At 37.6% G+C, this 26,553-nt stretch overlaps 1 protein-coding gene and 1 long non-coding RNA gene across 2 annotated transcripts; one reads left to right on the top strand and one right to left on the bottom strand.

The window, feature by feature from the left end:
* The first annotated feature begins 312 nt into the window (after window positions 1–312).
* On the top strand, window positions 313–6,933 carry LOC130838660 (uncharacterized). Its single transcript, XR_009049698.1, has 3 exons — window positions 313–721; window positions 1,764–1,908; window positions 5,277–6,933. It is a non-coding gene; the product is annotated as an uncharacterized LOC130838660 (long non-coding RNA).
* A 17,694-nt stretch (window positions 6,934–24,627) lies between these two features.
* LOC130839072 (sugar phosphate exchanger 3-like) lies at window positions 24,628–26,220 on the bottom strand. Its single transcript, XM_057712909.1, is given in 3 exon segments — window positions 24,628–25,359; window positions 25,624–25,695; window positions 25,698–26,220. Coding segments are annotated over 3 exon segments (1,197 nt in total). The 3' UTR covers window positions 24,628–24,757.
* Window positions 26,221–26,553: the final 333 nt, after the last annotated feature.

Here is a 26,553-nt window from a genome sequence, read left to right as displayed (position 1 = left end):
TTGGGGCTATACTGATGTTATGAATATTCTAGTACATTTCTTTGGTAAACATACTCAAGAGCAGAATTGCTGGAGAGGGCAGGTATGTGTTTAGCATTGGTAGACACTGTCAAACTATAGTACTAACTTACACTCCCACCAGTGGAGCATACATTTGATATAGTCTGTCTTAAATTTTTTTCTCTGCTCAACATCACTAGCTATTAGAGAAATGCAAATCAGAACTACAATGAGGTACCACCTCACACCAGTCAGAATGGCCATCATTAAAAAGTCTACAAATAACAATGCTGGAGAAAGTGTGGAGAAAAGGGAACCCTCCTGCACTGATGGTGGGATTATAAGTTGGTATAGCCACTATGGAAAACAGTATGGAGGTTCCTCAGAAAACAGAAAATAGAATTACCATATGATCCAGCAGTCCCACTCCTGGGAGTGTAACCAGACAAAACTATAATTCAAAAAGATACATGCACCCCTATGTTCACAGCAGCACTAGTCACAATAGCCTAAACTATAAATTAAAAAAATACATGCACCCCTATGTTCATAGCAGCACTGTTCACAATTGCCTAAACAACCTAATGTCCATCAACAGATGAATGGATAAAGAAGATGTGGTACATATATACAATGGAATACTACTCAGCCACTAAAAAAGAATGAAATAATGCCATTTGCAGCTACATGGATGCAACTAGAGATTATCACACTAAGTGAAGTAAGTCAGAAAAAGACAAATACCATATGGTATCACATATGTGGAATCTAAAATATGGCACAAATGAACCTATCTATTGATACAAAACAGAAACAGACTCATAGAGAACGGACTTGTGGTTGCTGGGGGGAGGGGCAGAGGGAGAGGGATGGACTGGAAGTTTGGGATTGGTAGATGCAAACTATTACATTTAGAATGGATAAACAACAAAGTCCTAATGTATAGCACAGGGAACCGTACTCAATATCCTGTGATAAATCATAATGGAAAAGAATATAAAAAAATTTTTTCCCCATTCTCAGCAGTGTCTATTGGGTTGGTCACACCAGATAGCCTTTTGTGCGCTTACTTTTAGCCAGGCAATTTCCAGACCATGATCTCTGAATCCTTACAACACTCTCAGGGGTAGGTTTGCTTTTCCTCATTTTACAGATGAGAAAACTGAGGCTGAGACAGGGGAAAGTCACTTCCACTAAGTCAAAGAAAGTCAGTGGTTCCTGCTCAGTGCCAGCTCTACACAGGGGGAACTCAGAGATTAATCAGATCTGGTCCCTGTCCTCCTTGTTTAAGGTCCCAGTGTTTCTTTTTCCAAAATAAAAGGGGAAACAATGGCAACAAATCCTTCCTTTTTTCTCTGTATTGACAACTCTCAGTTCCATCTTTAAGAGCTCTAACACCCAAAAGGCACCCCAGATTTCTACTTAGTCTTAGAGTCTATAACTTATTCCCCCAAGCCCAAATTGTCTCCAAGTTCTCTCTGCTGCCTTTGGCAATGATAATGTATCCCTTTGGCATCTTTATGGAGAATAATCAAAAGTAGCCATTTCCTGAACACTGACCATGTACCTGGTTCTTTGCTAAGCATTTTACCTCAGATCTCATTTAATCTTCACAACAACTTTAGGGGGTAGTAAAAGTAACCATTTATACAGAGTCCTTACTTTGTGCCAGGGACTCAAGTATTTTATATATATCATGATTTAATCTCAGATTCAAGTGGAATTTGAAGTGGGAGCTATTGTCTTACTTCCTTCTTTTTCAGGTCCTACATGAGAAACCAGGCTCAGAGAGGTGAAGTCATTTGCCCAAGATCACACAGCAAGTAAGACCTGGCATTCAAATCCAGAGCCTGTGCTCTTAACCTCATGTGATAGTTATCATTTGGGTTTGCAGATGATCTTCAACAGGTAAGCTAGTCATTCTCAAAAAGGAGGGCATCAAATCATTTAGGGAGTTTTTTCAAGCTAGAGCCACCTTTCCCAGCACCTATCATTATGACCCTCCCCTCCACCTCCCAGTTAAGAACCACACTTCTAGGTCATTTAACAGTGGGCATATTAAAGCCAGGATCATCCCAGCTGACTAAAATTTAACTCTCCTGGTTCAAGGCCAGGGCTTTCTTCCTCTCAACTACACTGCCTTCTAACAGAAGTCCTGAGCAGCTCTTGCTTTGAGCTGCTCCTGAATCTGTGTCTTTAGAGCCTTGGGTAAGGCTAAGTGCATATAGGAGCCATTAGACAAGTCCGTAAAGACAGCTGGGCTGGCAGAGAACCTATTCCTCATCTACAGAGAGTGGTTGAAACTCAACTCAGGGTACAATAGCCATGCCAGAGTGTCGGCACATTGTTGCCAGATCTGATGTTTCAACAGAAGTCAACAATCCAAAGTTTCAAGTGAAGTCTTCTTTTTTTTTTTGGCCATACCGCGTGGCATGTGGGATCTTAGTTCCTGGACCAGGCATGGAACCTGCGCCCCCTGCAGTGGGAGAGCAGAGTCTTAACCACTGGACCTCCAGGGAAGTCCCGTCAAGTGAAGTCTTCTAATTTTTAAATGTTGACAATAAATTCAAGCACTTAAAAACACCATGCAGGCCAAATAGAATTCATCTGTGGGCTTCATATAGTAGATAGATGACACCTGGTCTAGGTTTATCCTGTCCCCAGGATTACTATCAAGAGCCCAAGAAGGAAGAGCTTTACTTAGTCCCAGGATAGAAGTGGAGGGAGGGATCTGAACCATTCAGAAGGCAGCATAAATATGGAGTAAAGGTTAGGTAAATATTAAACCCTGAGAAAGAGCAAATGTAAGTGTCTAACAGTAGCTGATTGATTAAATAAACTTTGAACCATCCATCTGTTTTAGGCTATGGCACAATGTTAAAAAGTGGTGTAGAATATTTAATGATATGCCGTATGTCCACAAAATATGTAATATCTGAAAGAAAAAAGTAGATGACAAAGCAATACAGTATAAACCTTTCTAAAAAGTGTTTTTTATTTTGAAATTTCAGTTACAGAAACTTCTAAGACTGGTACATATTCTTTACCCAGATTCCCCAAGTGTTAACATTTGAACACATTTGCTTTATCATTCTCTTTTTCTCTATATATTCATCCTTATATATGTGTATGTATGTATATGTATACATATTATACATATATCTTATGTATATTATACATATATCTATATAATTTGTTTTTTTTAACTGCTATTGGGATTTTTATTTGGATTGCATTAAACCTATAGATCAATTTGGAGAGAACTGGCACATTCACAATATTGTCTTCCCATTCGTAAAAGTGATATGTCTCTCAATTTATTTAGTTCTCCTTTGATTTCCTTCTTTAGCGTTTGTCCCTTTCAGTATACAGATACTGCACATACTTTGCTGGATTTATACCTATTCCATTTTTTCAAACTATTTAAAATAGTGATTTAACGCAGACGTAGAGAATGGACTCGAGGACCTGGGGGTTGGGGGGAGGGTAGAAGGGAAGCTGGGATGAAGTGAGAGAGTAGCATTGACATATACACACTACCAAATGTGAAATAGATAGCTAGTGGGAAGCTGCAGATAGCACAGGGAGATCAACTCAATGCTTGGTGATGACCTAGAGGGATGGGATAGGGAGGGTGGGAGGGAGGCTCAAGAGGGAGGGGATATGGGGATATATGTATAAATACAGCTCATTCACTTTGTTGTACATCAGAAACTAACACAAGATTGTAAAGCAATTATACTCTAATAAAGATCTGAAGAAAAAATAAAGTAAAATAGTGCTTTAAAAAAAGGTATAATTGATATACCATAAACTGCACATATTCAAAGTATGCAATTTGTTAAGTTTTGGCATAAGCTTGGCACACACAATACCATCACCAGAGTCAGGATAATGAACATATCTGTTACCCTGAAAAGTTTCTTCATGTCCCTTTGTACTCTCTTCCTCCTGCTCTCTCCTTGACTTCATCTCGGAAAACTCTCATTCATTTGCACCTTTGAGAATTTTATGTAAATGGAATCATACAATATGCACTCTTTCACTCAGCATTACTCTCAGATTTATCCATGTTATTGTGTGTGTCAACAGTTCATTCCTTTTTATTGCTGAGTATTCCATTGTATTGATTGACAGTCTTTGGGTAGTATAAGCAAAGTTGCTATGAACATCTATGTACAAGTTGGATGTGTGCTTTTATTTCTCTTGGATAATTACCTAGGTGTGGAATGGCTGGATCATATGGTAGGTGTTTGCTTAACTTTTGAAGAAACTGCCAAACTGATTCCCAAAGTGATTGTACCATTTTACATTCCCATTCGCAGTGTGAGAGTTCTCATTGCTCCACATCCTCACCAAACACTCCCTGACTTTCGAATCAGTCTTTTCAGTTTTATACATTCTAATAAGTGTAGTTTACATCTGAATTTACCTAATGACTAATGGTGTTGAGCCTTTTTTTTTTTTAACCATCCATATATCTTCTTTGGTGGAGTGCTTCTTTAAGTCATTTGCCTGTTTTTAATTGTGTTATTTGTTTTATTATTGAGTCTCAAGAGTTCTTTATTTATCCTTGTTATGGACCCTGCATGGGCTGCAATATAACAATATTATAGACTGAGTAGTTTGAACAACAGAAATTTATTTCTCACAGTTCTGGAGGCTCTGGAGGCTCAAGATGGAGGTGCTGTCCAATTCAGATCTTGGTGATGACTTTCTTCCTGGCTTATAGATGACTGCTTTCTCACTGTGTCCTCACATAATGGAGAAAGAGAGCTCTGGTATCTCCTTCTTTTCTAATAAGGACACAATCCCCATAGGATTAGGGCCCCAGGTTTAAGACCTCATTTAACCTTAACATCCCCTCACAGGCCCTATCTCCAAATACAGTAACTTTAGGGGTTAGGGCTTCAACATATTAATTTTGGGCTGGACACAAACATTCAGTCCATAACATTTATGCAAGTCCTTTATCAGATATGTTATTTACAAATATCTTCCCATTGTGTGGTTTGCCTTTTCATTCTCTTAATACAGTCTTTGAAGAGAAGACGTTCTTATTTTAAAATCCACTTTCTCAATTTTTTAATGGATCATGCTATCAGTGTTGTATCTAAAAATCTTTGCCTAATGGAAACTCACAAATATTTTTTCCTCTATGTTTTCTTCTAAAAGTTTTATAGTTTCATATTTTATATTTAGATCTGTGATTCATTTTGAGTTGTTTTTGGTATATTGTGCAAAGTGTTGATTGAAGTTTATCTTTTTGCATACAGGTACCCAGTTGTTCCAACACCACTTGCTGAAAAAACTCTTGCCACTGAATTGCCTTGAAACTTTGTCAAAATTCAATTGACTATGCATGTGTGGATCTATCTGTGAACTGTTTTTTCTCCTGATCTATTTTTCTCTCTTGACACCAATACCACATTATCTTAATCTTTATGCTGTAGCTTTATGTCTTAAAGTTCAGTAGAGGTCTTCCAACTTTATCCTTATTTTTCAAAGTTATTTTGTTTATTCTATGTACTTAGCATTTCTATAAGAATTTTGGAATCTGCTTTTCAATTTTTGTAAAAAAAATTCTTACAGGATTGGATTTGGGAATATATTGGATCTATACACTAATTTGGAGAAAACTGATATCTTAGCACTATATCTTCCAATCTATGAGCTCAGTATATTTCTCCACTTATTTAGGTATACCTTAATTTCTCCCAGCACTGTTTTTTAGTTTTAAGTGTGCAGATCTTGTACGTTTGGTCAGATTTTTCCCTATGTATTTCATATATTTAATGATCTTACAAATGATATTTATAATTTTTTTATTTTCAATTTTTGGTTCCTAGTATATGGAAATATGATTTACTTTTTCACATTGTCCTGTGACCTTGTCAAAATTACTTACTAGTTTTAAGAATAATTTTGTAGATTCCGTGGAATTTTCTACACATCATGTCATCAGTGAATAGAGATTGTTTTATTTCTTCCTTTTCTTTAAAAAAAATTTTTTTTATTGTGGTAAAAGTCACATAATTTAAAACATACTATTTTAACTGTATTTAACTGTACAATTCAGTGGCACTAAGTACATTCACATTGTTGTGCAACTCTCATTATCTTCCATTGCCCGAATTTTTCACTTTCCTAAACTGAAAGTCTGTCTCCATTAAACACTAACTCCCCATTCCCTCTCCCCACTCCCTCACCCCACCAGTCCCTGGCATCTACTAATGTGTTTTCTGACTCTATGAATTTGACTATTCTAGGTAACTTGTATAAGTGGAATCAAATGGTATTTGTCTGCAACTACTGTATATTGGAATGCATTTTTAAGATTAACTTAATATATGTCCTACAAACAGATTGTACCCTTTCCCCCTACCCGCCCGGTGCTATACAGTAGGTTCTCATTATTTATCTATCTTATACATGCTAGTGTGTATATGTCAATCCCAGTCTCCCAATTTATCCCACTCCCGCTTTTTCCTCTTGGTGTCCATACGTCTGTTCTCTGTGTCTGTGTTTCTGTTTCTGCTTTGCAAATAAGTTCACCTGTACTATTTTTCTAGATTCCACATATAGGCGTTAATATACGGTATTTGTTTTTCTCTTTCTGACTTACTTCACTCTGAATGACAGTCTCTAGGTCCATCCACATCTCTGCAAATGGCACAATTTTGTTCCTTTTTATGGCTGAGTAATATTATTTCTTCCTTTTCAATGTGTATAGTTTTTATTTATTTTTCCTGCCTTCTTGCACTGGCCAGGACTCTCAATACGATATTGAATAAGAATGGTGAAAGCATTCAGACTTTTTAACATTAAATATCTTTCTAGATGCCTTTTAGCAGGTTAAGGATGTTTCCATTCCTAGTTTGCTGAAATTTTTTGTTTGTTTGTTTGTTTTACGATGAATCGATGCTAAATTTTGCCAAATGTTTTTTCTGTATCTATTGAGATCATTATGCAGTGCTTATTCGCTAGTCTGTTAATATGATGAATTTCATTGATTGCTTTTTGAATGTTGAATAAACTGTATTTCTAGAGTAAACCCTACTTGGCCTTTTTATATGATATCCTTTTTAATTTATTCTTTATTCTTTTTAATATGTATTTTTGGATTCAATTCACTAATATTTGTTAAGGATTTTTATGTCTATATTCATGGAGGATATTGATTTATAGTTTTCTTCCTTTGTAATGTCTTTGTCTGATTTCTGGTATCAAGGTAACACTGGTTTCATAAAATGAGTTGGAGAGTGTTTCTTCCTCTTCTATTTTCTGAAAGAGATTTTTTAGAGTTCATGTTATTTCTTCTTTAAATATTTGATAGAATTCCCCAGTAAAACCATGGCCTGGAGATTTATTTTTTTGGAAGATATTTAACTGTAAATTCAATTTCTTTAATATTGATACTTATAGAACCTCTCAGGTTATTATTTTCATCTTTGATGAGTTTTGGTAGTTAGCATATTTCAAGGAATTGATCCATTTCATGTATGTTGTCAAATTTATCAGCATTGAGTTTTTTGTAGTATTATCTAGTTATCCTCTTAATGCCCATAGGTTCTGTGGTAATATCTCTTCTTTCATTCTTTTTTTTAAAAAGCATTTTATGGTTTGTTTGTTTGTTTATTTTCAGCTGTGTTGGGTCTTTGTTGCTGCCCATGAGCTTTCTTTAGTTGCCGCGAGTGAGGGCTACTCTTTGTTGTAGTGTGTGGGCTTCTCATTGCGGTGGCTTCTCTTGTTATGGAGGAGCATGGGCTCTAGGCACACGGGTTTCAGTAGTTGTGGCTCTTGGGCTCAATAGTTGTGGCTCACAGGCTCTAGTGTGCAGGTTTAGTAGTAGTGTTGTATGGGCTTTGCAGCACATGGGATCTTCCTGGACCAAGGATCGAACCTGTGTCCCCTGCATTGGCAGGCAGATTCTTAATTACTGCACCACGAGGGAAGTCCCTTCTTTCATTCTTAAAATGGGCAAATTTTGTTCTCTCTCTCTCTCTCCAGTTCAGGTAGAGGTTTACCAATTGTATCAATCTATCAAAGTGCCACCTTTTAGTTTTCTTGATTTTTCTATATTATTTTTCTCTTTTCAATTTCATTGAGTTCTGCTGTATTATTTTTTCCTTCAGTGCTTTGGGTTTCATTTACTCTTCTTTTTCTAGGATCTTAAGGTGGAGAATTAGATTTGATAACTTCTTTTATAATATGTGTTTACTGCTGCAAATTTACCTCTAAAAACTGCTTTAATTGCATCCACAAAGTTTTATGTTTTTCTTTCCATTCAGTTAAAAACATTTTCTATTTTCTCTTAAATCTTCCTCTTTGACTCATGGATTGTTTAGAAGTGTGTGATTAATTTCTAAATATTTGAGGATATCCTAGATTTCTTTCTACTATTGATTTCTACTTCAATTCCATTGTGGTCAGAGAACATACTTTGTGCATATTTTGAATAATTTGAATTATTTTAAATTTGTTAAGGTTTTTTTTTTGTTGTTTTGGTTTTTTTTTTTTTTTTTTTTTTTTTTAGTGATCCAGGATATGGTCTATCTTGGTGTGAATGTTCTAACTGCACTTGAAAAGAATGTGTTTTCTGCTGTTGTTGGGTGTAATGTTTCAGAATATCAATTAGGTCAAGTCGGGTAACAGTATTGTTCAAATCTTCTCTATTCTTGCTGATCTCCTATTTGTACTATTGATTATTGAGACAAAGGTGTTAAAATTTCCAACTATAATTGTGAATTTGTCTATTTCTTCTTTCAGTTTTATCAGTTTTTTACTTGATGTTTTGAAGCTCTGTTAGATGCATGCACATTTAGGATTTTTAAATCTGCTTGGTGAATTTACTTTTGTATCATTATATAATGTCCAAGGTAATTTTTCTTATTCTGAAATCTACTTTGTCTGATATTAATAGGATGACTCTTGCTTTCTTTTCATTAGCGTTTGAGTGGCATTTCTTTTTCCATACTTTTACTTGTGGACAGCTTATAGTTTTTTTAATTTTTAAAAATTTTATGTATTTATTGGTTTATATCATTATATAAGTTTCATGTATACAATATTGTATTTCAGATTCTGTATACACTAAAACATGCTCACCACCAAGAATTTAGTTTCCACCTGTCACCATACAATTGACCCCCTTTATCCATTTAGCCCTCCCACCACCCTCTTTCCCCTCAGGTAACCACTACTCTGTTCTCTGTATCAGTGTGTTTGTTTTTGTTTGATTTGGTTTGTTCGTGTGTTTTTGTTTTTGTTTTTATGTTTTACAAGTGAAATCATATAGTATTTGTCTTTCTCCATCTGACTTATTTCACTGAGCATAATACCATCAAGGCCCATCCATGTTCTTACAAGTGGTGAGATTTCATCTTTTTTATGGCTGAGTAGTATTCTGTTGTGTATATATACCACATCTTCTTTATCCATTCATCCATCAAGGTGCAGTTAGGTTTTTTATATATCTTGGCTAGTATAAATAATGCTTTGATCAAAATGAAGTTCATATATCTTTTTCAATTAGTGTTTTCCTTTTCTTCAGATAAATACCCAGAAGTGGAAGAGCTGGATCATATGGGAGTTCTGTTCTTAATTTCTTGAGGAATCTCCATGTTGTTTTCCATAGTGGTAACCCCAATTTACATTCCCACCAACAGTGTAAGAGGGTTCTCTTTTCTCCACATCCTCTCCAACACTTGCTTTTTCTTGTTTGGTTTTTTTTTGTTTTTTTTGTTTTTTTTGTAATAGCCATTCTAATGGGCATGAAATAATATCTCATTGTGGTTTTGACTTACATTTTCCTAATAGTTAGTGATGTCGAACATCTTTTCATGTGCTTGCTGGCATCTGTATATCTTCTTTGGGAAAGTGTCTATTCAGCTCCTCTGTCCATTCCTTAATCAATTGTTTTTTTAATTGTTTGAGTTGTATGAGTTCTTTATATATTTTAGGTATTAACCCCTTATTGGATATATGATATCTCTCATTCAATAGGTTGTCTTTTTGTTTTGTTGATGGTTTCTCTGGCTGTGTAGAAGCTTTTTAGTTTAATGTAGTTCCACTTGTTTATTTATGCATTTGTTTCCCTTACCTGAGGAGACATAGGCAGAAGATATAGCTAAAACTGATGTCGAAGAGTGTACTGCCTATGTTTTCTTCTAGGATTTTTATGATTTCAGATCTTACATTCAAGTCCTTAATTCATTTTGAGTTGATTTTTGTATATGGTATGAGATAGTTGTCTAGTTTCATTCTTTTGCATGTGGATGTCTGGTTTTCCTAACAACACTTATTGAAGAAACTATCTTTTCGCCATTGTATGTTCTTTACTCCTTTGTCATAAATTAATTGTCCATTTATGTGTGGATTTATTTCTGGGCTCTCAATTCTCCATTGATCTATGTGTCTGTTTTTCTGCCCATACTATGCTGTGTTTTGATTACTATAACTTTGTAATTGAAACCAGGGATTATGATATCTCCAGCTTTGTTCTTTTTTCTCAGGATTACTTTGGCTCTTCAGGGTCTTTTGTGGTTCCATATAAAATTTACAATTTTTTGTTTTATTTCTGTGAAAAATGTCTTTGGGATTTTGATTGGGATTTCACTGGATCTGTAGATTGCTTTAGGTAATATGGACATTTTAACAATGTTCATTCCTCCAATCCATGAGCACAGAATATCTTTCCATTTATTTGTATCTTCTTTAATTTCTTTCAACAATGTCTTGTAGTTTTCGGTGTACAGGTCTTTCACCTCCTTGGTTAAATTTATTCCTAGGTGTTTTACTCATTTTGTTGTGATATAAACGGGATTGTTTTCTTAATTTCTCTGTCTGCTAGCTCATTGTTAATGTATAGAAATTAAACAGGTTTTTTTTTTATATTGATTTTGTACCCTGCAAGTTTACTATATTTGTTTACTATTTCTAATTGTTTTGGGGGAGTCTTTATGGTTTTCCATATGTAAATCAAGTCATCCATGAATAGTGGCAGTTTTACTTCTTTCTTACCAATTTGGATGACTTTTATTTCTTTTTCTTGCCTAATTGCATTGGTTAGATTTCCAATACTGTGTTGAATAAGAGGGTTGAGAGTGGGCATCCTTGTCTTGTTCCTGATCTTAGGAGGAATAGTTTTCAGATTTTTACCATTGAGTATATTAGTTGTGGATTTGTCATATATGGCCTTTACTCTGTTAAGGTATGTTTTCCTTATACCCATTTTATTGATAGTTTTTTTTTTATCATAAATGGGTGAATTTTGTCAAGTGCTTTTGCTGTATCTATTGAGATGATCATTTGATATTTATCTTTCATTTTGTTAATGTGGTGTATCACATTGATTGGTTTGCTGATGTCAAATCATCCTTGCATCCCTAAAATAAATCTGACTTGATCATGGTGTATGATCCTTTTAATGTATAATGTTGTATCCAGTTTGCTAATATTTTGTTGAGAATTTTTGCATCCATGTTAATCAGAGATATTGGCCTATGATTTTCTTCTTCTTTTTTTTTTTTGTATTGTCCTTGTCTGTATTTTGTATCAGGGTGATGTTGACCTCATAAAATGAGTTAGTAGGCATTCCCTTATCTTTAATTTTTTTGGAAGAGTTTGAGAAGGATAGGTATTAAATCTTATTTAAGTATTTGGTTGAATTCACCAGGGAAACCATCTGGTCCTGGACTTTTAAAAAATATATTTATTTATTTATTTATTTATTTATTTATTTAGGCTGTGCTGGGTCTTAGTTGCAGCATGCAGGATCTTGTTGCGGCATGTGGGATTTTTAGTTGTGGTATGTGGGATCTTTAGTTGTGGCGTGTGGATTTCTTAGTTGCAGCATGTGGACTTCTTAGTTGCAGCATGCATGTGGGATCTAGTTCCCTGACCAGGGATCAAATCTGGGCCCCCTGCATTGGGAGCATGGAGTCTTAACCATTGGACTACCAGGGAAGTCCCGGGTCCTGGACTTTTGTTTTGGGGAGCTTTTTGTTTTTGTTTTTGTTTGTTTGTTTGTTTTTTAAGATTTGATCTCTAGTTTCATACCATTGTGGTTCAGAAAAATGTTTGATATGATTTCAATCTTCTTAAATTCATTGAGGCTTGTTTTGTGTCCCAACATATGGTCTGTCCTTAAGAATGTTCCATGTGCACGTGAGAAAAATGAGTATCCTGCTGCATTTGGATGGAATGGTCTGTACAGATCTGTCAAATCCATCTGGTCTAATGTTTCTTTTAAGGCCACTGTTTTCTCATTGACTTTCTGTCTGAATGATCTATCTGCTGATGTAAGTGGGGTGTTAATGTCCTCTACTATTATTGTGTTGCTGTCAGTTTCTCCCTTTAGATCTGTTAATAACTGCTTTATATATTTTGGTGCTCCTTAGGTACATATATATTAATAACTGTTAAGTCTTCTTGATGCATTTTCCCCTTTATCAATATATAATATCCATCTTTTCTCTTGTTACCTTTTCTGGCTTAAAGTCTATTTTGTCTCATGAGTGTGGCTACATCTGCTTTCTTTTGGCTCCATTTACTTGAAGCATCATCTTCTGTCCCTTCACTTTGAGCCTATGTTTTTCTTTAGAGCCGATGTGAGTCTCCTGGAGGCAGCATATTGTTGAGTTTTAATTTTTAATCCATTCAGCCATTCTGTGTCTTTTGATTGGTGAATTCAATCTGTTTACATTTAGGGTGATTATTGGTAAATGAGGACCTAGTACTGCCATTTTGTTTTTTGTTTTCTTTGAGTTTAAGAAATTCTTTAACTAAAGCCCTCAGTTTAGCCTTTGACTTGAAGAGGATCACCTACAGCCTCAGGTGGTCATATTTCTAAAGGTAACCTTTTTTTAATAGTTTTTTAAAATTGAAGTAGAGTTTGTTTACAATGTTGTGCCAGTCTGCTGCACAGCAAAGCGACTCAGTTTTACACATATTTACATTCTTTTTTTAAAATATTCTTTTCCATTATGGTTTATCCCAGGAGGTTGGATATAGTTCTCTGTGCTATACAGTAGGACCTTGTTGTTTATCCATTCTAAATATAATAGTTTGTATCTACCAACCCCAAATTCCCAGTCCACCCTTCTCCCTCCCCCTTCCCTCTTGGCAACCACAAGTTAAAGGTAATCTTTTAATAGTCTCTTCAGAGTAGAAAGGTAATTCAGTCAGAACGTTACTAGAATTAGTACTCAAATAAAGGAGGATAGAGGGGAGAAGCAGTAGGAGCTATGTCAGTCTTATAGTCTTTTGTTCTAGGTACTATGTATATCTTTAATCATTTATTAGCTTTCTACAGCAAATCCTTCAATGAAGCTATTTTGGAATTTTAAAGCTTTTGGGGCTTCTGCATACCAATTAAAATAAGTACAATTGTTTAGGATAAGAACTCTCTAAAAATTTACCAATTTAGGTAATTTTCCATTCAAATGGCCATCATCTGGCCATTGACGAGTAGGATCTTAATAGCAATTCAAACCAATAAAGGCAAGAGACATCCCTACAAGAGAGTGCAAAGGATGCAGCACACACAAGATCTAGAAAGTTCACTCCCAAAAATTGTCGAAGAAAGCAAAGGTCTTCTTTGTACAAGTGGAAACAACAAGGGTTGAGACAACAAAGGCCCCTTATGGACTGAGACCCTCATGACAAACTCCTCTGAGAGCCAACCCAGTTGGACAAAGAACACTCTGCTTGGAATCCTAGTCTATTCAACTGACTGCCAAATATGTGTTGGTACGTGCACTTTCCAGATGGTGGAGATCAGAAAGAATATTCTCACAGGTCAACGAGTGAGGTTCTCAGGACATATAACAAGATGAAGGGAAGACCTAATCTGACCAAATAGTTTCCTTCCTTATGACAGAGGATGCAAAAGACAGACAAAGAAAAACAGTTCTGTTTGGTTATTTTTTTTTAAGTTTCAGTCTCTTTGGTAAAGTATTTTTTCTGTTCATTATTTGTATTCCTGAGTTCACTGGACTGCCTTTTTTGAGTTTTCTTGCAGCTCATTGAGTTTCTTGAATTTTGAATTCTCTATCAATTAGATTGCAATGTTCTGTGACTTTGATTTCTGGAGAATTGCCATTTTCTTTTTGTGATACCATGTAACCATGGTTCTTCAAGGTGTTTGATAAATTGTTCCTTAGCTGGCGCATTTGGAGTCGCGAACAACTTTTTTCTTTTGATAAAGCGTTTTTTCCCTTTAACTTGAGTCTAAGGATTTGTTAGCAATGAGGCCTTTCTTGTGTTTTCCAGTAGGTGGCGCTATAGCACAAGCGTTTGGGTTCTCTTACCTGAGCTAGCTCTGGTTATACGTATTTGAGAATGGGTACTTTGCACTCTCCACTGCTTCCGTCAGAGGTGTCCCTTGGTGCCCTCATTGTCGCTGCTTGTGCCTCTGGGGTCATTGGTGCCTTGTTGCTGCCAATGTTGCTGGCATCACCACTTGGGGCCCTGTGATGGTGCACGCCTCCACCATATCTTGGGTCTCCGGTTCTGCCACAGAGGGGAGCCGGGGTGGCAGGCATCTCTGTCATGATCAGGGTTGTCAGGTTGGTGGGCTCTGCTTCTGCAGACAGGGCAGGGGCTGGAGTTGTGGGTCCCTTTGTAGCTGGATGGACAGGGTCACAGGCCCTGCTGCTGCTGCTGTGTGGTTCCCTGTGGCCACAAGCATTGCTGCAGCTGGGAGGCTGGTGTCATGTGCACTGTCTCCCCGATGCTACTGGGTTCTCTGCAAGATCAGCCACTATGGCCAGGTTCCAGGGGTCAGGCCACAAACCATCTCTGCTGTTCCCCCTGTTCTGCCTCCTCTGTGTGTTCCAATCCACATAGATATACAGATGTGAGGAATTCTCTAGCATCCTGATGTGTTGGGAAGATGTGTTTGTTGAGTTATGGATGTTTTACTGGTTGTAGATTGACGGGGAGAGACAAAGGAGGGTCTTATGCTGCCATGATCTGAACTCACCCCTAGTCAGACAGGATATAGTTTAAATCAAACCTGACAATCTCTACCTTCTGGTATGCTTAGTTCATTTAAGTGTAATGTAATTATTGATAAATTGGACTTAAGTTCATCATTTTATTATTTGTTTTCTGTTTGTTCCCTCTGTGTTTTGTTCTTATCTTTCCCCCTTTTTGTCTTCTTTTGAGTTTAAATTTTTTAAAATTTAATTTCTCTATTGGCTTCCTCAACACCCCCCCTGCCCCCCACACATACACTTTCTGCTTATAGGTGATCCTTCCCTGTCCTCTGACTGGAAAGAGAGTTTCTTAACATTTTTCTGCCTTCATTTGCTGTCCATATCTGGGATTTGATTAAAGTAGGGAGATATAAGAGGGAAAAAAAACCCCACAGAAACTTCACCACCATATCAGTAATTTTTTGAATTTTGACTTCCCTCCCCAATCTGCCTGCCCTCAATTACTTTTCAGGGTCCTCAGGTAGTTACTGCTTTATGTATTCTGCTCAGAGCTTTTAGTTGTAATCAGTGAAACATTACATATAGTAGGATTAATCACTCTTAATGAGAACCATAAGCAAATACACACAGAGAATCTACTGAGAAGAGTGACATTGTTCTGAGTTTTTCAAATATCTTTAATGTCCTGCTTAATAGAAAATAATTGGATTCTTATGTCTGCTTCTGCATTCAATATGTTGTGAAATGTTGTTTGGTTGAAGTATATGAGGAAAATCTGGCCTCACACATATAAGCAGTTATAATATAGGGGTATATTTAATAGCCTTTTTTAAAAAGAAATTTTATTGAGATACAATTGACATACAATAAACTGCATATATTTAGAGTGTACAATTTGGTATTTTTTGTCTTATTAGTAATGTATATATGGCAATCCCAATCTCCCAATTCATTCCTCCCCAACCCTCCCCACTTTCCCCACTTGGTGTCCATATGTTTGTTCTCTACATCTATGTCTCTATTTCTGCCTTGCAAACTGGTTGATTTGTACCATTTTTCTGTATTCTGCATATATGTGTTAATATACGATATTTGCTTTTCTCTTTCTAACTCACTTCACTCTGTATGACAGTATCTAGATCCATCCATGTCTCTACAAATGTCCCAGTTTCATTCCTTTTTATAGCTGAGTAATATTCCATTGTATATATGACCACATCTTTTTTATCCATTCATCTGTTGATGGACATTTAGGTTGCTTCCATGTCTTAGCTATTGTAAATCATGCTGCAATGAACGTTGGAGTGCATGTGTCTTTTTGAATTACGGTGTTCTCTGGGTATATGCCCAGCAGTGGGATTGCTGGGTCATATGGTAGTTCTATTTTTAGTTTTGCAAGGAACCTCCATACTATTCTCCATAGTGGCTGTATCAATTTACATCCCTACCAACAGTGCAAGAGCGTTCCCTTTTCTCCACACCCTCTCCGGCATTTACTGTTTGTAGATTTTCTAATGATGCCCATTCTGACTGGTGTGAGGTGATACCTCATTGTTGTTTTGATTTGCATTTCTCTAATAATTAGTGATGTTGAGCAGCTTTTCATGTGCCTCTTGGCCATCCGTATGTCTTCTTTGGAGAAATGCCTATTTAGGTCTTCTGCCCATTTTTTGATTGGGTTGTTTGTTTTTTTGATATTGAGCTGGATGAATTGTTTATATATTTTAGAGATTAATCCTTTGTCTGTTGATTCATTTGCAAATATTTTCTCCCATTATGAGGGTCGTCTTTTTGTCTTGCTTATAGTTTCCTTTGCTGTGCAGAAAGAAGCTTTGAAGTTTCATTAGGTCCCACTTATTTTTGTTTTTATTTCCATTACTCTAGGGGGTGGATCAAAAAAGATCTCGCTGTGTTAATAGCCTTTTTAGATAAATGTGGATTTCCTTTTCTTTTTTTAACACTACAACAAAACTCTACAAGTGGTAGTTTCTTAAAAGTTAGTTGCAGGACTTCCTAGGTAGCCCAGTGGTTAAGAATCTGCCTGCCAACGCAGGGGACACAGGTTCAAGCCCTGCTCCGGGAAGATTCCACATGCTGCAGAGCAACTAAGCCCCTGTGCCACAACTATTGAGCCTGTGCTCCTGGAGCCTGTGAGCCACAGCTGTTGAGTCTCTGTGCTGCAACTATTGAAGCCCAAGTGCCTAGAGCCTGTGCTCCGCAACAAGAGAAGCCACTACAATGAGGAGCCCACCACAATGAAGTGTAGCCCCCGCTCGCATCAACTAGAGAAAGCCTGTGTGTAGCAGTGAAGCCCCAATGCAGCCAATAATTAAAATAAACAAATAAATAAAAATAAATTAAAAAAAAAAGACAACAGAAATGAAAAAAAAATGGGGCAGCCCAGAGAAAATTAAAAAAAAAAAAGTTAGTTGCAATGTGCAGTTCAAAACCATATCAACAAATTTAAAAAAAATCTATTGGTCTGTCTTGCATTTTGAATAGATCTTTTACCTATTCACTGTTTTATAACATCATGCATCAGATATTTGGAAAATATTGGCTTACTGAATTATTCAGATTTCCAAAAATGTTGAAATATTTCATTATATAATATAAAAAATTATTTTCATAACTATCCACATTGATCTCATCAGAAAATCTTTAGAAAATTGCTAAGTACATGGTGGCAGATAGGTTTTTCCCCTTGAAGGTTCAGATTTTATCATTTGTCACAAATTCTGTCAGTTATTCTCCTTAAAGGAAAGGCTCGCTTTGTTCTTTTTGAGAAAATATCTGCCAGGTAAGTCTATAGTTTTTAAATCATTTTTTCAATGTAAAAAAAAGTTACACTATGACAAAAGCTGCTAGTACAGTTTATAACTCAAACAATCAAATGCTTTTTTTTGAGACAGTCATCATATGTCATTTTGCAGCTTTATACATACCTTGCATTTTGTCACACAGAATATTAAAATGACGTACTCAAGGGTAGAGATGTAGTGGAATTAATAATTTTTACTGGTTCATGAAGGATTTTCTTAAGTGAGACTGGTTTTTACTGTTTGTTTTCTGCTGTGGGTGGTTGTGTAGAATACAACTCCTAGGATTTGGTGCTACTGCCTTGATTTGGGACAAGGGCCAGGAGTTTTACCCACCATTGTTTTTGCACCATCGGTGCAAATTTCAACATAATGAAAAATCTGAATAACATCTCAGTTTTAATATGAAAATAATTTTGACCTTGGGGGCCCTCTGAAAGGGAGATGCAGGGGTCTGCAGATCCACTTTGAAAATCACCCTACTAAGAGAAAAGATAAGGGAAGCATTTGGGGTTCTCTTATAGGAGTAAAAATGAATAACACTTAACCCAGGCAGGAGATTATAGCCAAACAAACCTGAAGAATAAGTAGGATTTAGATCAGTGAGGGAGAAGGGCATTCAACTAAAAAAAAAGGAAGCAGGGTAAGTGAGAGTATGTGTAGGAGACATAGGGGGGACCAGGAGTGATGAGTTGAGATAGGAAAGGAGAGCTGGAGGCATTATTTGCAGAGTCTTGAATGTCATCTAAGGAATTTAAAATCTATCCTAAGTGTAAGGGACAACCACTGAAGGGTTTTAAGCTAGGGGATGACTCAATAAGATTTTGTGTATTTAGGACAACCACTGTTACTGCAGTGTAGATATGGATGCAAAGGGAATAAGACTTTGAGCAAAAAAAACACAGAAAACTATTGCAATTAATCCAGGTGAGAAGTGGCTACCTGAACCCATTGGTAAAATGGCAGTTGACTTGGAAATAAATAGATGAATTTGAGAAGTGTAAAGGAAGTATAAGTAATAAGATTAAGTGAGTCATTAGAAGTGGGGAAGAAAGGAAGGGAGAAGAACCAAGCTTGGGCTACTGGATGAGGGCATATTGTTCACTGAGAAGATATGGGAGGGGAGCAGATTTGGAAGCAGGGATATGATGCTGGGTTAAGGTACCCATGAGACATTTAAGTGGGAATATCCCATAGTCAAATGGATATATGGGACTGGAAGTTAATTAATGTCTCATTCCATTTATAAGACATTCTTGAAAAAGAGCTATAGGAACAGAGAACAATTCAGTGGTTGCCAGGGGTTAGGGGGAGAGTGAGGGTGGGACTACAAAAGGATAGCATGAGGGAGGTTTGGGGTATGATGAAACTATTCTATAACCTGATTGTGGTAGTGGTAACAGACATCCATATATGTCAATTCTACTGTATGTTAATTTAAAAAATTAAACAGGCAAATTACTCTTGGGTTTCTGGCCTGCAGAACTGGTGCCATGGTGGCATCATTCACTGAGACTCAGAATAAGAAAAGGCCCTGAGTAAGTGGAGGGAGACAATGAGGTTTGGGATATAGTAAGTTTAAGGTGCCTTTGAGACATCCTGTAAGTATCAAGTAGACAATTAGACACACCATCTGGAACTCAAAGGAGAGCTGTTCTTAAAATTTTCAAAATCCTCACTTGGTGTAGAATCATGAATTTTTTTCCTGAACTTGTACCCGTGTCATCAAGAACCGTGCCATGTTCCTTATCACTGTACTTACATTGGCCTAGCACCAGCAACTTCGTTTTTATATCTTAGCCATTATATGGTGGTAAGTAAAGAACATTGATAACTTCTCTGTGGGATCTTATTTACAATAAGAAATATAACAAAAGCAGAAGGTCATTTAGAACCATTATAGGGTGTGAGTCAGCTTATGGTGGTGTCTGAAGCCAGGAAAGGGTGTGAGAGGGCTTAGGAAAAGTATGGAATGTAAGAAGAAGCAGCAATGACAGAGGCTCGAAGATGAGAAGTGACAGAGGATAAGGAGCTTGAAAGTTGCAGGCTGAGGGGTTAGATGGAAACCAGGTGTGTGTGTGTGTGTGTGTGTGTGTGTGTACATAAGTATGTGTTGTCAGAGAAGCCAACAGAAGGAGAAAATTCAAAAAAGAGGTGCTTGTGAGAGATCACACCAGAGCAGGAAAATGTTCTCTGGATTTAATTATAATGGTTATTGGCAACCTTGGCTGGCATAAACTCAGTGCAGTGGTGGGGGTGGAAACTAGACTGTAGGGCTGAAGAGTGTAGAAAGGATGAATGTAGAATGTGGAAGAATATAGAAAGTTGTCAGTGAGTGTATATAGCTCTTTCAAGAAACTTGACTCTGATGGAAAGGGGAGTAAGAGGGCTGTAGTTAGGGCAGAATGAGTTGTTAGAAAGGTGCGTGTGTGTGTGCGCGCACGCACATGCCCGCATATGTATTTTAAAGAAATTTGATTATCATTATATGATGATGTGCAGGAGCAGAGATTTAGAGAATGAAGTTAATTGGTGGAGCCAGTCCCCTGTCACAAAGGGAGGGTGATAGTAAGGGGATAGTTCTGACTAGGGTGTCCTCTATCTTCGGTCCCTTTAACTTTATGCCGGAGCTATTAGCCAACACCAATTAGAGTCATAAGAACCGGACCCATCTCTATTCAATGATAATATGATTATAAAAGAATCAGCAAAAAGCAACCACAAATAGGAGAATTTAGTTAAGTAGCATGACATACACTTAATGTACAGAAATCAACAGCCTTCAGCAGTATCCAGTTAGAAGAGGTAATAGAAGAACATAAGCACACCCTATTCACAAGAGCAAATAGTAATGATAATAAAATACCCAGGCAGACACTTACCAAGAAATGTGTAAAACTTATATGAGGGAAACTGTAAATACTCATGAAGGACACAAAAGTAAACATGAACAAATGGAAGGGCAATGTATTTAGATAGAAGTCTCACATAATAAAGATAGCAATTCCTTCAAAGTTAATTTACACAAGTAATGCAACTCCTTCAAAAATACCATCAGTTTTTAATCTAAAATTAGAAAAATCAATTATAAAAACTTATTTGAAAGAATAAATAAGAACAGCTAGGAAAACTCTGAGAAAGAGGACCATGATATAGAGGCACTATCAGAGAGTTAAACATACTATAAAACTTCTGTAATTACAACAATGAGGTATTAGCAAATGAATGGATAGACCAAAAGAACAGTATAGAAAATTCAGAAATGGATACAAGTGCATATAGAAATTTAGTATATGATACAGGTTGCATCTCAAACCATTGGAGAGAAGGATTTTTAAATGAGTGGTACTGTGGTAAGTGGATAATCATATGGAAAAAGATCAAATTAAACCTGCTCCTCACACCATACATTGGGATAAATTTTAAAAGGGTCAGAGATCTGAATTTTAAGATGAAACTGGGACTTCCCTGGTGGTCCAGTGGGTAAGACTCCACGCTCCCAATGCAAGGGGCTCGGGTTAGATCCCTGGTCGGGGAACTAGATCCCACATGCATGCTGCAACTAAGAAGTCACATACTGCAACTAAGAAGTCCATATGCCAGGGACTTCCCTGGTGGTCCAGCAGTGAAGAATCCACCTTTCAGTGCAGGGGGTTCGAACCCTGGTCAGGGAACTAAGATCCTACATGCCATGGGGCAACTAAAAGCCCGAGCACCACAGCTACTGAGCTCGCACCCCTCAATTAGAGAGCCTGCATGCCTCAAACTACAGAGCCCAAGAACCCTGGAGCCTGTGCACCAGAACTAGAGAAGAGAAAACCTGCAGGCCACAACTAGAGATAAGCCCACGCACCACAACAAAAGATTCCGCATGCTGCAGTTAAGACCCGAGCAGCCAGAAAAAAATAAAACTTTAAAAAAAGAAAGTAATTAAACCCATTATTCATAAACAATGTGATTGCCTATATAAAGAATCCAAAAAAACCCCTTACAAATAAATTATTAGAATAATAAGTGGTGACTTCTGGTCCCAGACAAGATAGCAGAGGCTCATTTCTCCCTACTCCTTTCTGATAAGTGCAACAAAAATCTCTGGAAATAATACAACAGACATTCATAAGAGGTCTCTGAAAGGTAGAAAGTAGAAGGCTAACTGGCTGGGGATCTTAGGACTTGATGAACAACACAGTGAGCCAGCATTTCTCAACTCCTGGCCCAATGACAAGAGGTGGCCCAGGATCAGCGGCTCTCTAGCCTCCATCCAGCAGCAGAAGACACCCAAGTAGGTGCTTTTCTCTCCTGTGGGAGGTATCAGTAGTGATCAGGCAGAAGCCCCGCTGGCAGTGGGCAGTCCAGGAAAGTGCTCTCCACGAATTCATGCCAGTGTCTCCTCCTGCTAACCTAGCAGCACCATGAGGACACTAGGAAATGCCTTCAGTTTCCATTGGTGGTAACAACACAAATTAGGTGCAAGTGCAGCCAACACTGGGACAATTAAAAAAATCAGAATAACACTACAAGTCCTCTGAAAATTAAATTGTCATTGGAACCATAGCACACACAACTAGGCCAGGACCTGCATGCTAAACCTAAACATGGTGACTGCCTGTGAAAATGGAAAAGTTAAATAAGATCCAGAGTTTTCTATCATAATATTTAAGACGTTCAGGATATAATAAAATAATCACACATCATAACAAAAACCAGGAAAATCACAACTTGAATGAGAAAAGAAAATCAACAGATGCCAACACTGAGATGAAGTAGATGTTGGAATTATCTGACAAAGATCTAAAGTAGCCATCATAAAAATGCTTCATCAAGCCATTACAAATACTCTTGAGACAGATGAAAAAAAAAGAAAATTTCACCAAAGATATAGAAAATATAAAAAAGAACCAAATGGAAATGATAAAACTGAAAACTACAATAACTGATATTAAAGGCTCACTGGAAAGACTCAAGAGCAGGATGACCATAACAGAGGAAAGCATAAGTGACTCTCAAGATAGAACAACAGAAATGATCCAATCCAATCCAAAAAAAAAATCAGAAAGAAAACTGGCAGGAAAAAAACCCTACCAAATCTGTAGAGAACCTGCAAGACAATTACAAAAATTCTAACATTTGTATCACAGAGCAACAAAAGGAGAAAAGAAAGAACAAGGCTGAAAAAGTATTTAAAGAAATAATGACTAAACCTTACCAAATTTGGCAAAAGATATAAACCTACAGATTCAAAAAGGTAAACAGAATAAACCCAAAGAAATACACACCAAGACAGCATAATTAACATATGAAAACTAAGACAAGAAAAATATTGAAAGCACTAGAGAGAAATGATACATTATCTACAGGGAAACACAATGGATTTCGCATCTAAAACCACTGAGAAGAAAGCGTGGCATAATATTTTTCAAGTGCCAAGAAAAAGAACTGTCAACTGTGAATCCTATATCCAGAAAAACTACCCTTCAGGAATTAAGGGGAAATAATGTTTTTAAATGAACAAAAACTGGGGGTTTTGTCATCAGCAGAACCACCGTTAAAGAATGGATGAAGGCAGTTCTCCAAATTCCAAATGATAACAGAAGTCTCAGAACTTCAGAAAGGAAGGAAGAAGAACAGAATGGGTAAAAAACAGGGGTAAATATAATAGACTACCATTCTCATGAGGTGTTTTTTGTTTGTTTGTTTGTTTTAATAAAAGTCAGTTTATTTTCCCTTTCTGTGTTTCAAATTTTCCCTTTTTGTCAGAAATGAGCAATTAACTGATTGGAAATCTGCTTGATTAAATAACATTAACAAGTTCATAAACGCACCACATTTGAGAGTATAAAGCAAAAATTTGAAAAATATTCCCTAACCTGATGCAAATTAGGCAGCCCTCAAAATTGCACATTTTTTGCATGTTCACTTTCATAATTTAAAATATATATACAGTATGACCTTAAAATATTGATAATTAGTATAGAATTCACAGCCTTGAAGACATATAGTCTACAAACTTCTAGAGACTAGATACCTAGATATACCTCAGGCCCTAGTAATCCGTTAATGTGATTCAGTGTCACATACTTAACACTTACAGGGCCAAAAGGTCTTTCTTTTTTCTCTAATTCTAGTCTTCTGCTGAGGTAACACAAGGAACCCAGTTATGACAGAGGTCAATCCTCTGAAAATAGGGCTAAGCTGATTAGCTTCCTAGTGGATCCTAAAGTTCCCAGAGCACAAGTCTGAGGTTGAGTGCTTTGGTTATAAATTTACACACTGGAATGTTCACAATTGAGGTACCTTACGGTCCTTGAAAGAAAGACTAAAGACTTCCAGGAGTCAAAGGTAATTCTGAATGAAGATGGAGGCGAACAAGTTGACAATCATTTGAAGATATTTCTGCTTCAGAGCTGATCGACTTTAGAGCAGATACAGAGTAACTGAGCCAATCAACATATAGTGTGATTTTCCCCACCGTGGTTAGCAAAGGGATTCTCTGGTCCAGGGCAGGCTGGACCCGGCTGGAGTGCTTTATCAGGATTTGACCGTTCAGAGACGAGCCACACTCTGCAAACTCATGACCAAAGCAAAATGCAATGATCCTTTCTATTCATGGAGCACGTTGCTGACTCAAACTGTGTGTGACGGCCTCGTGGTCACTTGGCATTCCAGGCTTGGAGAACTAGGGTCCAAGTCCAATACAGCATTTACGGTTAAGGGGATAAACCTCCACAAGACAACAAAGACGCTGGCAGATTCATAGTCCATTCAGTACCTTCATGAAGCAACAGCGATAAAAGTCATTAACAATAATTCCTGTTGTGTGGAAAAACAGCCCAGCCTTCGCTCTGGTCAGCATCTCCAGTGGCTGACACTGTTGAAAGAGGCTTGACAATCTCAGGTTATGTTGGAGCTTTTAAGACAACCCCCAAATAGGGTGAACAAAAAGAAATAATAGTCCTGATATGTCTCCTATTATTCTTGTTCTTTTGTGGGCACTGGTTACTCACTCAATATGTGAGCTTGTTGTCTTTGCCTAAGATAGCATATTTCCCTCACTATTAATGGTGAAATAAACAGAATTGTGCAACTTGTCATTAGAATGAAAAAGTAGAAAACCCACATCCATCCTAGGTTGTCCTGGATCAAAGACACTAAATACTGGCCCACAGCAGCTCCAATGCTCCCAGTTCCATCAACTATTCCTGTGACAATCGCCAAAGCCTCACTGCTCCCTTTGATCAGCTCTTGACAACCCAGGTCTGCAGAAATAGCAGAGCTAATCATATTAGAAGGTCCACCAGTAAAGAATCCTGTGACAGCCATCAGAAGTGCATTGATGGACTTATCGTTTTGAGAACGACTATATCCAACGAGGGACCCGACAGCCAGAAGCAGACTGAGAGCTAATACCAGGGCTCTCTTCTGTAGCACGTCGGAGATGAAGCCTTGCAGAGTTCCACCAACAAATCCTCCAACGTTGTACCAAATGGACAGCCTATCAGCTTCAGCCTCCTTCCACCTGAAGCTGTTACTCAGATAAAAGGGCGACCAGAAGAAGAAGGAGTAACTCACTAACTTCAAGCAGGCATAGGCCAGTGAATGCGCTATAACTCTGGGCAGGCAGCAAGGCTGGTAAAAGCTTATTGCCTTGACTTAGGTAACAGTACTGCTTTCTTGGATTGAATAATTAGGCTCAGCTTCATCTTCATTTTCAGAACCATTAGTTAACGGCCCGTGTGAGTCTTCCTCAAAATTTTCTTCTGCCTCAATATGGGGGAGACCAATTTCTTTGGGTGACAGCAGGAGTCCAAAGAAGATGATGATCCCACCAGCAAACTGCACAGCCGCCGTCACCACGAAGGCATATTCATAACCGTACTGCAGAATGAAAGAAGCTAGACACGCTCCCAAAATATTGCCCACTGAGGCACAGGCACTCCTGGCCCAGCTTTCCCAAACCAGTTGCCCATAACGGCAACCACATAGAGCCAACCAGTGGACTGCAGCAGGCCATTCACGATCCACAGGCTGCAGTACAGCCCCTTGTTGTAGAAATGCAGCCATTCTGTGACAACGCTGAGAACAAACACCGCTAATGCAGAAGAGCACATGCCAAAAGACAGAACCCATCGCCAGTTAAGCCAGACCCCAATGATACCGCTGATGAAAAGGCCCACAGCATAGAAGAGGAAAATGGTGTCGAGTGTTCCGAGGAAAAGAGTGGCTTCCTCAGCGCTGGGAAACAAATGGTTGCTGCTCCAGATCACTATAGGCAGTTCAATAGACTTGTTAAGAGGACTTGGGGTCCACTGCTTAGAGATGCTGACTTTGACATTGCCAAATGTTTTTCTTGATGCGTGGAGCAACGAGTAACTGAAGAAAGTGCGCAGAAACACCACCACGTGATGATGGCTGAACCAGAATAGCAGAGTTGCTCTTTGCAAAATATTTGGCCAGGCCATGTTCCTCCTGACCTTCCTCCTCGCCTTGACCTTAAAGTCTGGATAGTGAATGGTTTACGTCATTTCTTCTTTCTGAGACCAGTAGTAGTCACCGCGCTCCAGCCAGCCTCTCCGCTCGCTCCCTCTCATGAGGTTTTAAAATCACATACAGCTGAAGAAAAAATTATAACATCGTTTGATGTGGTGCTTATTGTAGATGGAGGAAATACTTGAAACAATTATATTTTTTAAAGTGAGGAAGGTAAAAGAACCTCCATGAGAGTAAAGTTTCAGCACTTCAATCAAAGTGGTAAAATATTGCTGTTAGACTTAAGTGATGTTACATATTCATTT

This window comes from Hippopotamus amphibius, chromosome 16, assembly GCF_030028045.1.
Source record: "Hippopotamus amphibius kiboko isolate mHipAmp2 chromosome 16, mHipAmp2.hap2, whole genome shotgun sequence".
NCBI lineage: Eukaryota > Metazoa > Chordata > Mammalia > Artiodactyla > Hippopotamidae > Hippopotamus > Hippopotamus amphibius.
Note: the sequence above shows the minus strand (reverse complement) of the source record. Positions and strands in the feature narration are given on the sequence as shown.